Source organism: Antechinus flavipes, chromosome 3, assembly GCF_016432865.1.
Source record: "Antechinus flavipes isolate AdamAnt ecotype Samford, QLD, Australia chromosome 3, AdamAnt_v2, whole genome shotgun sequence".
NCBI classification, from domain to species: Eukaryota; Metazoa; Chordata; class Mammalia; order Dasyuromorphia; family Dasyuridae; genus Antechinus; species Antechinus flavipes.
The window spans coordinates 519,227,357-519,243,475 of NC_067400.1; the positions used below are offsets into that span (position 1 = coordinate 519,227,357).

Consider the following 16,119-nt stretch of genomic DNA (forward strand, 5'->3'; position numbering starts at 1 on the left):
AAATCTTACAAAAATGAATGCTGATTATTGGTGGAGTTGTGAACGGTTGAACTATGCTCAAAAAGTTATCAAACTGGGCATACCCTTTGACTCAGCAGTATTTCTACTGAGCCTATATCTCAAAGAGAACTTAAAGGAAGGAAAGGGACCTGTATGTGCACAAATGTTGTGGCGGCCCTGTTTGTAGTGGTCAGAAACTGGAAACTGAGTAGATGCCCCTCAATTGGAGAATGGCTGAATAAACTGTGGTATATGAATGTTATGGAATATTATTGTTCTGTAAGAAATGAGCAGCAGGATGATTTCAGAAAGTTCTAGAGAGACTTACATAAACTGATGCTGAGTGAAATGAGCAGAACTAGGAGATTATTGTACACAACCACCACAAGACTACAAGATGATCAACTCTGATGGATGTATCTCCCTTCAACAATGTGATGATTCAAACAAATTCCAATTGTTCAGTGAGGAAGAAAGCCATCTACACCCAGAGAAGAGAGGCTTGATCTTATCAATATTTTAGTAAGATGTCAGATTCTCAGAATCTAAGAAAGCCTATGGAACCCTTTCTCAAAATAATAATGCACAAAATACAAAAGATTTCAAAAGAAAGTAATTGAATCGAAATAGAATTATTGGGGCAGCTAGTTGGTGCAGTGGATAGAGCACCACTCCTGAAGTCAAATTTAGCCTCAGATACTTAACACTCAACTGTGTGACCCTGAGCAAGTCACTTAACCCCAATTGTCTCAGCAAAGAGAGAAAGAGAAATGATCAAAGTACTTAGAAAATTTTTTTCCACAGATCCTAAGTTAAGAATTTTCATTTTAGTAGAGTATTAGACTTGAAATCATAAAGTCCTAAATATATATTTTACTTCTGACACTTAGCTGTGTAATAAAGTCAAGTCACTTCCATTCTCTGAAATACAGTTTCTATTTGAGAAAGGGATAATGGCTGCAGAAAGGGTACCAGCCTGTATTGATAGGAGTTTCCTTCTGCACCTGGAATTTCCCTATACAATGAAATCACAGGTCTTATCCACACTTACTTCAGATGAACTACCTATTTCAAATCAATAAATGAATAGCAATTATTTCTATTCTAAATCAAAGCTGGGAGAGATTGTAGACATTTATTCCAACCATTTCATTTTGAGGAAACTGGGAAGCTACTGCTCTCTAGTGGCTAACTTGCCCAATCACACCGTTCTGTTTTGGGGCCTATTTCAAAGATCACTACCTCACCTATTGAAAAAGAACTAGTAGCATTAGAGGATTTCAGTTGGGCCTCAATGTAGAGAATAAAATTCAGAGTCACATAATACTAGGAGTGGGAAGGACCTTAGCGATCCTCTGCCCACCTTCCATTCCCAAAGGACAATTAACAAGGAAGCAAGGGGAGGCCTGGAGCAGAGCTGCCCCTACTGAGGGAAATTAGTCACCATATAAAATTAGAATATCAGGCTTTTTCACTGTCTAGTGCTTCAAGACTAGGCCACCTAACCTCGGAAATTTAAAAACTAATCTCGTCTCCCAGAGATGGTGTCAAAACATCATCCACCTGGGGCCTGGGCCACAAATTCTCTGGCTATTGGGAAGCGTGGAACTACTCTTTAGCTATCACATTCTTTCCTCCTCCTGTCACAATCTCTGTGATTCCCAGTTGAAGGTTACCTAGGCTAGAACTTTTCCATTACAGCTCTACATCCTCATCTACCTCAGGTCTATTCTAATCTGAGTGTAACTATTCCCAAGCCCTCTCCTTCTACTGTGCTTTTTGGGACCCCATTAAATTGTTAACTTACTGCCATTCCCATTAGGTCTTTTCTCTATCATCCTGTACACTGTTGTTCAGTCTAAGAAAATTTGCTTCCCCTAGAAAATATTACATCTATAGTCATCTCCACTATCAGTGAACATCACTGACCTCAAAAACAGAACAACCAAGCTATCATCAAAAGACCCTTGAGAACATTTAGTCCAATCCTATCATTTTACACAGTTAAAAAGAACTTGTTAAATACTTATTATGTACCACTGAGGATACAAAGAAAGACAATTTTCCCTTTTTACAAAGAAGGGAATTGATCAGAAAGTCAGACCTCGATAAATGGAGAAATAATTTTTCATGGGTAGGTAGAGCCCCAAATAACTCAAATTATTTGGTGTATTAACAAACTGCAAAGGAGTTTATACACACACACACACACACACACACACACACATACACACGTATATAATAGAGCTAGAAAAAAATCATAGCAATTCATCGTGAGGAATAAAAATTCAAGAATCCCAAAGTAAGCAAAACCAGATCTTAAACTACATTACAAGGCAATAATCATTTAAATTTTGTACTGAATAAAAAATAAGAGGTTGTTTAATAGAATGGATTGGCACACAATGTACAAAAGAAAATGAACACACACACACTTGAATACTAAGATAAACTCCAAATGCATAGATGACAAAAATAAAGCATTGTATCATATGGAAATTAAAAAGAAAAATTAATTTTCTGATGTATGGTATGATGTATGATCAAATATGGTAATCATACTAGATAATAGGTACTAGATAAAAGAGACAACTGATTATATAAAATTTTAAGGTTTTTGCACAAACAAAACTAATGTAGCTAAAATTAGAAGAAAAAGGGGAGGAAAGAATCTTTGTAGGAAGTTTCTCTGATAAGTCAACCAATCAACAAATGTTTATTAAACACATGCAGGGCACTGTTCTAAGTGCCCAGCTAAGGGTTGGGATACAAAAAAAAAAGTAAAAAACTAAGGTTCTTGCTTTGAAGTTCAGTCTAATGGAACATGTAAATAATTACATACAAGTTAGATATATACAGTATAAGTGGGAGATAACTCCTGAAAGTAAGGGATAGAGAGAAGATAGACAAAAAAAAAAAAAAAAAGCTTTTGTAGAAGGTAGGATTTGAACTGAATCTTGAAGGAAATCAGGTAAGCTAGGAGGAAAGAGTTGAAGAGGAAGAGCATTTCAGGAATAAGGAACTACCAAAGGAAAAACATTTGAGAGACAGCATGGAGTGTTTTGTATAAGGAACAGCAAAGAGGCCAGGATTACTTGGTGGAAGAATACATTGTGTCACAAGCCTGGGAAAGAAGGAAAGGGTCAGATTGTTAATGCCAAAGAGAGAATTTTATATTTGATTCTGGAATAGGGGATCAATGGAGTTTATAGATTGAGGGGGTTGGGGTGGGGATTATGAACCTATGTTCATACTTGTGCCTTAGGGAGATCATTTCTGGAGCTGATCTTAACATCGCCAATAACCAAAACGATGTAGCTACTGATCTAGAGCCAGACATCATGGAGAATGAAGTCAAATGGGCCTTAGGAAGCTTTGCCCACAATGCCCGTGGTGGAGGTGACAGAATTCCAGTTGGGCTATTTAAAGGTCTAAGATGATGCTGTTAAATATGCCAGAAGATCTGGAAATCTCACTGGAAATCCAGTGGCCACTGGATTGGGAAAGATCCATTCCCTTCCCAGTTCTTTAAGGGCAATATAAAAGAATGTTCGAACAGTGTGCTCATTGCACATGCCAGCAAGGCTATGCTTAAGGTTCTGCAAACTAAGCTCAGCAATATGTGAACCAAGAATAACCAGAATGCTGGTTTTTAGAGGCATCAGAAGTAGAGATCAGATGGCCAGCATTTGCTGGATTATGGAGAAAGCTACGGAGTTCCTTGGGCAGTGTGGGGGACACCTGGAGTACTCAGGCCTGGAATCCAAATCTGGCCTTGGATATTGTAATCCTGGGCAAGTTACTTTACCTTGTTTGCTTCGGTCCCCTCATTCATAAGATGAGCTGCAGAAGGAAATGGCAAACAGCTGTCTTTGCCAACAAGAGCCCAAGGAGTGACTTAGTCAAGACCCAGTTTAACAAGGGAATTTCAGAAAAACTTCTACTTCTGCTTCACTGACTACAATAAAGCCTCTGACCATGTGGACTGCAATAAAATATGACAAGTCCTCAAAAAGAAAGGGGTAGAAGAATGCATTTGTCTCCTGTGTGGGTCCAACAGTTGAGGACAAACATGGAGCAATGGATTGGTTAAGATTGAAAAGAAAAATAAAGTATATCATCCCCTTATTTAACTATACACAGTATACATCATATGAAATACCAGTTTAACCCAAAAGTCAGAATTCAGATTGCTGTAAGAAATATCAACCATCTGAGATATGCAGATGATACTGATGGGAGAAAACGAAGAGAAATTAAGACACCTGTCCTCTTCAACATGAGATGATTCAGACCAATTCCAATGATCTTGTGGAGCCATCTATACCCAGAGATTACAACATAGCATTTTCACTATTGTTTGCTTGCATTTTATTTTCTTCATAATTTTCTTTCCTGGTTTGATTTTGTTCCTTTTACAGTAATTGTATAACTATGTATGCATATATAGGATTTAACATATTTCTACTTGCAGTCATGGGGAGGTGGAAGGGGGGAAAACGAACACAAGGTTTTGCAAGGATTAATGTTGCAGAATTATCTGTGCATATGTTTTGAAAAATAAAAAGCTTAATTTAAAAAAAAAAAAAAGAAAAAAATTAAGAAGCCTCTTGAGGATTAAAGAGGAGAGTGTCAATGCTGGCCCGAAGTTTAACACAAAATAAATAAAAAAGTGGGGCAGGTAGGTGGCACAGTGGATAGAGCACCAGTCCTGAAGTCAGGAGGACCCAAGTTCAAATCTGGCCTCAGACGCTGCATACTTCCTAGCTGTGTGCCCTTGGGCAAGTCACTTAATCCCAATTGCCTCGGCCCAAACCAACAAAATAAATAAGGTCTTGGAAACTGGTTCCAACACTTCCTGGCAAGCAGAGGTTGTCCTTCGTTCTCCAAGAGGACCATGACATCAGGGGACACTGTGATGTAGAAGTTGTGTTTATATGTACACTAGGAAAAATAGCATTCTTTTTTGAAACTAAGTTCCAAATTCTCTCCCTTCCCTCTGTGAAAAGGCAAGCAATTCAATGTTATATATTTGTAGTCATGCAAAATATTTTCTTAAGTCAGAAATAAACTACCACCCCTATCCCCCACCAAAAAAAAAAAAAAAAACCAAGAAAAATAATTTTCAATCTATAGTCATACATCAGTTTTTTCTCTAGGGATATAGTTAGAGTCGTCTTGGATCACTATTTTGCTGAGTAGTCGTCATTCACAGCTGATAATCTCGATAGTACTTTGTGCACAGTACATTTCATTTTGCCTAAGTTCTTGGAAGTCTTTCCAGGTATTTGAGAGCATCCTGCTCAACATTTTTACAGCACAAGTCTTCCATTACAATCATATCATATGCATTTTGTTTAGCCATCCCCTAATTGATGCTCATTTCAACTTTCATTCTTTGTCACCAGAAAAAGAACTGCTAAAAAAATTGGGGGCCTTTTCCTTCTATTTCTTTTAGGATAGACTTATTACTAGGTCAAAGATTTCATAGTCCTTTGGGCAGTTACAAATTGTTCTACAGCTAAATAGTTGATCAGTTTCAACAGTATATCAATGTCTTATTTTTCCCATATCCCCTTGTCATTTTTACTACCCCACTAGCCAATCTAATGTGTGGGGTAGTACCTCAGAACTGTTTTAATTTGCATTTCTCCAATCAGCAGTGAGTTAGCATTTTTCATATGGCTAGATCTACTTGTCTTGAAACTGTTTACATCTTTTGATCAGGCCTTTATTAGAAACGTCAATAGTTTTTTCTGTATTCAAGTCCATCTTCTATTTTCATCCTTGCCTCAAGTATTTAACTTGCACTGTCCTGATTTATTCACAAAGTAGATTTCTATACACAACCTGAATGTAATTCCTTCTGATCCTTTTCTCACGAGCAAGACCCACTGGCTCCTTTCCCCTCCACTGTAAAAGCTTCCTTTTGAGATGATTTACCCCATTCTACAACCCTTTCTCCTAGTACATTTCTATTTCTCACTCCATAGTTAACCAAATAACTAGGTTTCATATCCTTTTCTCTCATATTATATTGCCCAATGTGAACAAATTTTTGAAAATGCTAGAATGGGCTATTTGACAAACTTGTTATCATTACCTTTATTCTAGCAAAACTAACTTTTCAGGTAGAAATAATTTTCTGACATTTCTTTTCCCTTCATATTCAACACAGCTGTGGCCCTGTTTACATATTTCATTTCATTGTGCTATGAGAACATTTACCAGCAAATTAAACAGTTGACATTCCTACATAAGAAAATCAAGTCCTTTCTGATTTCCCTTCTTGTCCTTCTATTTTAAAGTCAGATTTCCTCTTCAACTCTCTCCTTTTCATCAGGAAAACGTTAAAGTCCATTTCATTGAATATCCGTTTATCCTCCTGAAGGATTATATTCAATATTCATGGGTGATTCTTGGTTGTCATCCTAACTCCACACTGCCCCCTGCTCTCTGATTCTTTAATGTAGAAGCTACTAAATCTTGTAGTTAAAGATAATGTTTCTGGCTGCTTGAGCTGGGAGCTTGATTTTGGTTATAACATTCTTATTTCATTTTGAGATCTCTTATGTATGAGGTGACTGACTGTGGGATTCTTTCAACCTTTATAGCTGGTTAATCTCACATGAGGCAATTATTTTCCTAACCCCATGAAATATTTAAATGAAGAAATGAGTGTTGGTGAAGTGACTTTGTACAATTTGCCCACATTTTGAAAAATGCAATATAACTATAGAGTGCTTGTTTTAAAAAAGATTTTATTAAAGATCTTTACAGAAGAGCTTCGGGCACACCATTCACAGAGTCCTTGAAACCAAAATAAGACAAAAGTTAGATCAAAGCAGCAACTCTAAAGTCAGAAATTGGTGTTATCTTTGGAGAGGTGAGAAAAGAAAAGTCAGTTAATTTTCGATCTTGGCAACATCTCTAACATCTGTCCCCTTCATTTCCACTATTATCAATACACCAGAGGTCCTCATTACCATCCCACCACCACCAGAATAATTTATGCACAAATCTAATCATATCATTATGCTTAAGCTTTAGTTGCCCTACTCCTTACCAAATCAAGTTCCAACTCTTGCTTGGTATTCAAGGATTTCTAACATTCTACCTTCAATTATGAGCCTAACTCAAAAGTTTACTCCTGTGTGCTCAAAAGCAGATCTGTGCTATTCCTCTGTTGGTCATAAGCAATTCATATCTGGGATGTTTTTCCAACCCCCACTTTTATCAAAATTCTCAGGCATCCTTTAAATGCAAAACTCAAAAGTTTTGATGCCTTTCAAGATACTCCTCTCAAAAATAAAAATCTACCTTGTACCATACATGGCACTGTTTTTTTCCTACTCATAGTATTTGACTGCCCCCCCACTCCACTAGACATCAAGGCAGACGTAAAATTTACAAGTTCCCTCACTTCTCACTTTCATTTTGAAGTCTTCGATTTATACCATTTCTCCAAGATGCTTAAATCAATTTAATCTCTACCAGTATCCTAGGAGCCATTTCTGAAATCTAACAGTAATAATTTTTCTACTTAACTATTCCACACTAGCTCCTGACTGGAGGCAGGGAGGGACTATTATCTTTTTTGTTTTTCAAATAGATGAGGAAACTGAGGCAGAGGGGGAAAAATTGTTCAAATTTGTTAAGAATTAACAGAGCTCGAATCAGAATCTCAGACTAGTAGTCTGTTTTAGGAGAAAAGCTGTAATAAATTCTAAGTGACAAACAGCTACAAAGGAAATCTGGGCTAGACATGTCTGCCAGTTTTATCTTCTGGCAGGTGGGTTGGTGACCTTGATCCTCCAAATCTGGATGTCTACTGAGGTATTATTAAGCACAAGTTTCTCTGGGAAAACATTAAACAAAATGGCTTGAAAGTCAGAGAGGACCTTGATAAAACTAGCCCCAACTTCCTAGGAAGGGTGATTCATCCAAAGCCACAGAGGGAGCCAGGTCAGTGGTGATTTGGTAACCATACCTTTTTGACCAAAGGACTTTCCACACACCAAGCTGCCTCCCTCAAACATCTGAAAGGTTAGAAAAGGTTTTGTATAGCTCGAAAGAGCTAGGATAACTGGTTGAAAATAAAAGGAAAAGCAGGGTTTTCAAGTGAACATTTATTAAATATTTATTATATGCAAGACAGAGAGAAGTAAAAGGTGTTAACAAAGTTTTCAATATAGTGTGTTAAGAGAGACACATGCATACAAATATCCACTGATACAGACAGAACAGGATAAGATTAAGAGGACAGGTCTATTGAGCAAATACATAAGGAAAGGAAGAAAACTAGACAGTGACAGTTCACTCTGACGGAAATACAAGAGATGAAACTTGGGCTCCATTTGAGAACTTCCAAGCAATCAGAAATGCCAAATGGTAGCAATTTACTTCTGGGTGTTAGAACGAGACATGCAAGCAAAGGCAGGACAGCAAAGTGGGGAAGGCAGAGGGAATGTAGTGCCATATAAGTCACTTCCTCTCCAAGTCTATCCCTTGCTCTTTAATTGGGTCACTTCTCAGGTGTCTCTTGGTCCCTTTTCAAGCCTTTGACAGTCTTTACTATCCAACAAAGCTAAGAGTTACATTTCTTAGCAGTATCTATCACATAGCCCAGTATGAAGAGTTGAGACGCTTCAAATTTCCCAAAGCCTCAAATGGATAAAGTCCCTACCCTGCCTCCTTCACAGGACTAAGGTGTGGATCGCAAAGCAATGGACATAAATCCATTAATAAGTTGGGCACTTTTCAGTAGATTAGGTAAAAGAACCTCTTGGGTTCTTGCCAACTAATACTTAATTCATGGGAAAAGGCCCTGGTAAAAGTCATCTCTGCATGGGCACTAAACAGACACACGTTCACTTATACCAAACACTTCCTAGCCAATTGCACCCCATTGCAGCTGGACAGACTGACCTGTTACGCAGTGGGCACGGGCTGGGGCATAGCTGGTTGCTCTGCCTTCCCACTCTTCTGCTCTGAGATGGGGGTAGTAGGAAGAATCTCATCCTTGGGCTCTACGATGCTCACATGGTCAGGCAGGGGCTTCTTAGGGCCAATCTTGCCACTTGGGTCCCAGGGCAACATGATTTTGACTTTAATTCCCAATACACCTGAATGGCACCAAGGTTAAATATGAAGTGGCTTCATTTATGGAGTTTGAGACAAAAATCTGACAGAATCAAGTAACTTTCTAGGACAGAACAGCTCTTTGGCCCTTCTCAGACAAATGCCTCTAGGTCAACCACAGAGAAGACACTTTTGCAAAGGCCCCACGTGCAGCGACAAAGAACATGCCAGTGCCAGGGGACTCAGAGCAGGATGTGTCCTTTCTGACTCGTCATCTTGTCATCACTGAAGGGAATTCCTGCAGCCTTCGGGTACTCTGAAGTTCAGGGGCTGGGCTGCTGGTCCAGGCTCCCTACCCAGCCACTTCCCTTCCTGAATTCACTTCCTGAGGGCATAAGCTATCTGGGGCAACACCAGGTTGAACCCAAGCTTTTGCAGCGGCTCACCCTGTCTGAGGAGGACGTGGCGCACAGCTGTGTCGACGTAGTAGTTGACGGGGTCTCCACTGTGGATCATCAGGCCGTCCACAAACTTCATGGACTTGGCCCTCTGGCCTCGGAGCTTACCGGACACCACCACCTCGCATCCCTTTGCTCCACTCTCCATAATGAAGCGGAGGACACCATAGCAGGCCCTTTGGGAGGAGAGAGGAGAGAAACGCCATTATCCAATAGTATGCTGTTTGGGGGGTGTGAAGAAAGGGTGATGGGCCCAGGAAGGAGCCAGATGTCAGAGAATCTCATACCTCTGATTCAACTCAGAACTTACTCCCTTTAGCAAAGATAAGACTGGATGAGCAATAGAAAAGGGAAAGTTCAGCGGCTGTGACTCTCTTGTTAAGACAAAATGCTTGAGATTCAAGCTAACTGCAAGAAATATATCAGACTATACTGTCAGTGCTGGAAGAAATCTTAGGTCATCTGGCACCTAGGTCTTTTGGGCACCCATTATGCCAAGTTGTGTCTAATTAATACTATCAGGCCAAATGAAGGGTAGACCACTTCTGAGGAGGGCTCTACAATAGCTTAACAGTATAATGTCACAGGATCTAACTGACTGGCCACTGCATCACACCAGAAGGCATCCCTTGTGTGAGGTCCTAAAGATTATAACTCCCAACTTCCATCCCATCCCCAAGAACTGGCTTGAATTTTTCTAACCACAGAAATTTATAAATTGTCACTAAGGCACTAAGAGTCCAGCTATAGAAAGCTGGAGATTACAGCTGCTAAATAAATCAAAGATCTTCAAATAAATAATAGCCCTAGATTATGGAGTTTGCTCCCAAGAGCCCCTATAAGGCAGGCTGTAAAAATATAAATAAGTCCTAGTAGAGTGAGAAACTTACCTACGCACAGCAAGACCTCCTAGGAGTTTGTAACGCAGGGACTCGGCCTGAGCAATAGCACAAAGACCTCTGGTGGCTACTTTCTCAGCATACAGCTTTAAAAGAAATAAACAATGACTTTGATGAGGCTTAACACACAAGATTGTTTTCATTTGTGTTGTCTACTTATTACATGTCATGATACATTAAGAAGTTTATTAAACTCTAAAATTTAACTAGAGATGGCCATAAGCTTAAAAAAAAATCTACTCAGTTACTATTCTGCTTGGCCAGCAAAGAAAAACCAACCAAGAGACAAACACCAAAACAAAATGGCCAAGTTCCATGCTGCTTCTTCTTCTAGGAATAAGGAACCAAAGCTCTGGGCACTCCAGGGTCTTTCTAACAGCTTTTTAAGGAAATTGACCATACTGAGATGCAAAAGGCCAAGACCTTCAAAGTACTTTCCAGATCTCAGTTATTTGGCCAACAGAAGCTACCCCCTTTTTCATATATTTGAAGTCAAGTGTCTCAAACTAGGGCAGAGAAGCAATTGCATTTCCCTCACTTGTTCATGTGTTAATCTTCTACAACTTGTCCAGGTGAGACTGTACTCACCTCTACACTGCCTTCAGGGAAGCCAAACCTCTTCTGAACGACAGCTGTCAGTTCACGAATCCGGCGACCCTTCTCCCCAAGGACATTCTGAGTCCTGAAAGTGGAGGCAAAAATCACTGGAAGAAGCACTCATGAACAGTTTGGCAGCTCTCAGATGCCTAAGAAAAGCTTACGTTTTATTTTCTCCTTGTACACATGGGTAAAAAGGCAAAGGGAAGGTAACACACAACAGTTTAACTGTTAGTCCTATCCACAAATGGACTAGTTTATCTTCAGAGATGATTTCCAATTACTTTCAGTGTTGAGATAAAGTAGATGATTATTTAAAGGAATTCATTCATAAGCAGGATTTCTGAAGTCTCTTCTATTACACAGGGTGCCACAAAGTCTTTTGAGCTCTAATAGTTTAAGACTTTTGGGACACCCTGTTTTATCTGTGGCACCTTGAAGCCCTCATGTTTTCTATCCACCACATTATGATGTAAGTAGCAGAGATGAGAATATTAACTGCTTATCTCTACAGTACATTGTCTATACCAATCCAATCATAACCAGTAAGAGTTGAACAGACACAGGAGTTCTGGCTTACAAAAATCCCATTTGAAGTCAAATCCATCCTACAATAAATACTTAAAACAGCTTGTATGGATTAGAGCATACTATAACCTAAAGGATAAATTATGTGTCATGGTTGAAATATAAGTTAAAATGTCTGCTAGGAAGAATATGTCCACTTAAAAGGATAAACTATGATGATAGTCTTGTAAATGAATCTTGTTTAAGGCCAATTTCAGCTGGTGTCCTGTTTAATACACAGCTGGCAAGCAAGCACCTCCAATGAATGTTCAGACTTTTAGAATCAAGCAAGAAATTCATTACCTGGTGGCCAAAATGATGATTTCTGTTCTGGTTGGGGTAACTCGAACTTCCACACCAGAATAGCCATCCTCAGCCAGTTCCCTGGTGAGGAACTCATTCAGCTCGGCCTTGAAGATGCCATCGGCTACAAACTAAATATAAGAGAAAAGAGCCTGTATTGATATAATGATATGCTAATTACCTTTCTGCTCTGACTTAAGTGTATCAACCCTTCTCAGACAAATGCCTCTAGATCTTCTTTAGGAAGTTACTTTGAGCCAGGAGTCTGAAATTCTGGTCTGCAGAACGCAGCAGAATAGAACACCTGAACAAAGAGTCCACCTCCTGTCAGACTCGTCATCGTATCTTCACGGAAGGGTTTTTCTTAAGTCGCATTTATTTTGTTTTTTAAAAACACCGTAAGTGTTCGACAAACATCTTATTTGATTCTTATAACAAACCCTTTAAGTTATGTGCTATTACCATGCCACTTATGTCTGGTCAGACCCAAAAAACAAAGTATATGGTCAGCCTAATAGATCACAACGCACCACTCCACCAGAACTAGTTCAACCTGAACCAGAAGTAGCTAAACAAGTCACAAGCTAGAATGAAGAGTTGGATTATAAACTGAAGTAAGACGGTGATTTCCCCTTAGATTACCTTATTAAGGTCAGATTTGGATTTACCCTCTAGATTACCTCTCAATTTAAATGATCAATTCCACCACACCATCAGTATCCAATGAACAAGGGCTGTGCAAAACCTCATGATCGAACTGCTCTAAGGAGAGTCAAAAGTGACTAAGGCTTAGTCTCCTGTCCTGCTGGACCTCACTACCTTTCCTACATAATATGCTGATTACAAAAAAATCAGTCATGATGAAAGGTGTCTACCTTAACAAAATAAAATTGTATTTTAAAAATGCACGTTTACAATCAATTTTACAAATAAGGATGACTAATAAAAACCAATACCTTTTTTTTTTTAAAATCTGCAGTCCACTTATGGTTGCAATCCAATGACTTGACAAATTACAACCCAATATGCTCTGCTAATTTTTTCCAAATGAAATTTACTATGAGGATCTATCGTCAGCAATTTCTCTCTCTTTTACAAATTACATTCACTGAATTGAAACCCCTTTCAGTTAGCTTCAGTACTAATCAGTAACAGGCAAGACTCCTTCAATGTGGTACTGGAAAAGAATTTTGGATTAGGATAATTTCATTTGAGGTTTTCAGCTCTGTCCAATTCTTCATAACTCCATTTGGGAATTTTCTTGGCAAAGATATTGGTATTTTACCTTTTTTTTTCAAGCTCATTTTACAGATGAGGAAACTGAGGCAAACTATGCACAACGAGTTACCTATTTGAGATAGGAACCAGTAAATGACACGGACATGTCTTAGTTATTAAGCAAGCACCAAGCTACAGGTTAAGTGGTCCCACTGCTCTTAATATTCCATTATCTTCATAGTCCCAGAAAAATAAGTGTCATGCTTATGATTGTTAATCTCCCCAATAACCAACAGCCGCTTTCTTTTAATTCACTTAAACATCAACACAACTGAGGATTTTAAAAAAGGGGAGGACTACGGAACCACAACACCTGGATTGGGGTCTCCCACCCCACCAGTTGGTAGCTTTGACTCTGGATAACTTAATTTTATCTTTTTTAGGACTCTTTCTTCAACCATAAAAAGGAACCGCTTTTACCACTTACCTCACTTGTGTGAAGTCACTACAATAAATTTAAGTTACTCTTATACACAAATCCTTTTCAGATGCAGCATCATGGTGTAAATAAGTGGAACGAATGCTGGATCTGGAATCAAAATCTGAATTCAATCTAGTACCAGGCACTTAGTAGCTATGGCACTTAACCTATCTGCCTCAGTTTTCCTCACATGTAAAACGGGGAATAATAGCACTTATTCCTAGAGTTCTAGTGATTATAAAAAGAAACATCTGTAAAGTGCGCTGCAAACTTCGAAGCACTATATAAATGCTATTATAACTATGTCATTAGAAAACAGTATTTCATGTTACATATAGCATTAATAACCTTTAGAGGCGATGTGATAATTTTTTTAAAGAACTGACCAACCAAAAACCAGTCTGCCTTACAGAACAATTTTTGGTACTACGCCACTTGCAAAATGAGAATTTAATAACAATTCTTATGTACTCACTCACAACGTCACGTAGCTCAGGGCCTGGCCTACACTAAGCGCTTCAGGTCCATACAATCGTGAACACTTCCTAATATAACTTCTAGAAGCTTAATCAAAAAGGGGGCAGGAAATCAAACAAAGCTTCGCAATCAGCAGTGGCTGGCACGTTGCAGGCTCGAAAAACTAATGCTCGTTCATTGATAGAAAGGTTCTCTTTCCCCTCAGGGAAAGGACATTTAAATAGCCGGCGTCCCTTCTTTCCAGCTCCCGCTCTGAAGAGGCCCCGCTTAGTCATTTTTGCGGAGGAAAATGAGGCCCGGACCCGGCTCAGGCTGCATGCAGCCGTAGGGAGGCTTGCAGGCCTCCCGGCTCCCAGGCCCGGCTGCCACCGCGCAGCCCAAGCCGCCCGAGGAAGCCTCTGCCTCCAGCCGCTCATTGGTGCGATCCGCCCCGCGGCGCCCCCCACATGCAAGCCGGGCCCTGGCCAGCGTGGGTTGGCCCGGCCCCGCCACCAGAGCCCAAAGGGGAACATGGAGTCAGCAGGGCGGGAGCTACAATCCACCGCCATCCTCCTCCGCCGAGGCTCCCTGCGATGCCCAAGCAAGCCTAGGACCTGTGGCCGGGCGGCCAATCCTCCCAGGGCATCCCGTGCGGTCCTGCAATCCCTCCCAGGAGCTCCCAGCACCTCACCTTCCTCTTCTTGGAGATCTGCACCGCCATCTTGCACCGACAGGAAAGGGAGAGCTGTACAGAGGAAGTGACTATAAAGCCGAGGGGGAGGAGAGTCAGTCACTGCGCAAGTGCGAAGCGCAGCGGCAGTGAAATCTTTGTCAATTTCCCAGAGCGAGGACTTATGGGAAGTGTAGTTTTTTTTTTACTTTTAAAGAAATAACTGGAAAGAGGAAGGAGAGTTAATTAATCGACAAATTAAGCCATTAGACTTTTATTGAATGCCTATTATGTGCCAGGCCCTGCCCTCAAAAAGCTCACTTTCTTTTTTTATCATTATTATTATTATTATAGCTTTTTATTTACAAGTTATATGCATGGGTAATTTTTCAGCATTGACAGTTGCAAAACCTTTTGTTCCAATTTTTCCCTCCTTCCCCCATCCCCTCCCGCAGATGGCAGGTTGACCAATTCATGTTAAATATGTTAAAGTATAAATTAAATACAAAATAAGTATACATATCCTAACAGTTATTTTGCTGTACAAAAAGAATCGGACTTTGAAATAGTGTACTATTAGCCTGTGAAGGAAATCAGAAATGCAGGCGGACAAAAATAAAGGGATTGGGAATTCTATGTAGTGGTACATAGTCATCTCCCAGAGTTCTTTCCCTGGGTATAGCTGGTTCAGTTCATTACTGCTCTATTGGAACCGATTTGGTTCATCTCATTGCTGAGGATGGCCAGGTCCGTCAGAATTAATCATTCTGTAGTATCGTTGTTGAGGTATATAATGATCTCCTGGTCCTGCTCATTTCACTCAGCATCAGTTCATGTAAGTCTCTCCAGGCCTCTCTGTATTCATCCTGCTGGTCATTTCTTTTTTTTTTTTTTTTTTTTTTTTTCTATTTTTTTTTTTAAATTTAATGATTACTTTATATTGACAACATTATCCCTTGCATTCACTTCTTTTCCGATTTTTCCCCTCCCTCCCTCCACCCCCTCCCCTAGATGGCAAGCAGTCCTTTATATGTTGGATATGTTGCAGTATATCCTAGATACAATATATGTTTGCAGAACTGAACAGTTCTCTTGTTGCACAGGGAGAATTGGATTCAGAAGGTATAAATAACCCGGGAAGAAAAACAAAAATGCAGATAGTTCACATTTGTTTCCCAGTGTTCTTTCTTTGGGTGTAGCTGCTTCTCTCCATCATTTATCAATTGAAGCTGAGTTAGGTCTCTTTGTCAAAGAAATCCACTTCCATCAAAATATGTCCTCATACAATATCGTTGTCGAAGTGTATAATGATCTCCTGGTTCTGCTCATCTCACTTAGCATCAGCTCATGTAAGTCTCTCCAAGCCTCTCTGTATTCATCCTGCTGGTC

At 39.7% G+C, this 16,119-nt stretch overlaps 1 protein-coding gene and 2 non-coding genes across 3 annotated transcripts; all 3 read right to left on the minus strand.

Moving 5' to 3' along the window:
- Positions 1 to 6,744: 6,744 nt before the first annotated feature.
- RPS3 (ribosomal protein S3) lies at positions 6,745 to 14,856 on the minus strand. The gene is made up of 7 exons (XM_051987093.1): positions 14,752 to 14,856; positions 11,906 to 12,036; positions 11,027 to 11,120; positions 10,430 to 10,524; positions 9,528 to 9,715; positions 8,929 to 9,125; positions 6,745 to 6,810 (listed from the first exon to the last, which is right to left on the minus strand). The coding sequence occupies exons 1-6, from the start codon at positions 14,779 to 14,781 to the stop codon at positions 8,932 to 8,934; spliced, it is 732 nt and encodes a 243-aa protein (XP_051843053.1). The 5' UTR covers positions 14,782 to 14,856; the 3' UTR covers positions 6,745 to 6,810; positions 8,929 to 8,931.
- On the minus strand, positions 9,229 to 9,372 carry LOC127558485 (small nucleolar RNA SNORD15). The gene has a single exon (XR_007952865.1). It is a non-coding gene; the product is annotated as a small nucleolar RNA SNORD15 (small nucleolar RNA).
- LOC127558486 (small nucleolar RNA SNORD15) lies at positions 12,115 to 12,261 on the minus strand. Its single transcript, XR_007952866.1, has one exon. It is a non-coding gene; the product is annotated as a small nucleolar RNA SNORD15 (small nucleolar RNA).
- Positions 14,857 to 16,119: the final 1,263 nt, after the last annotated feature.

Coding starts and splice junctions, on each gene's coding strand:
- RPS3 (XM_051987093.1), bottom strand. CDS start 14,781: ATGGCGGTGCAGATCTCCAAGAAGAGGAAG. Junction 9,716..10,429: donor GGAGGTCTTGCTGTGCGTAG/GTAAGTTTCTCA, acceptor CTCCTCCCAAAG/GGCCTGCTATGGTGTCCTCC. Junction 9,126..9,527: donor CCACGTCCTCCTCAGACAGG/GTGAGCCGCTGC, acceptor GGTGCCATTCAG/GTGTATTGGGAATTAAAGTC.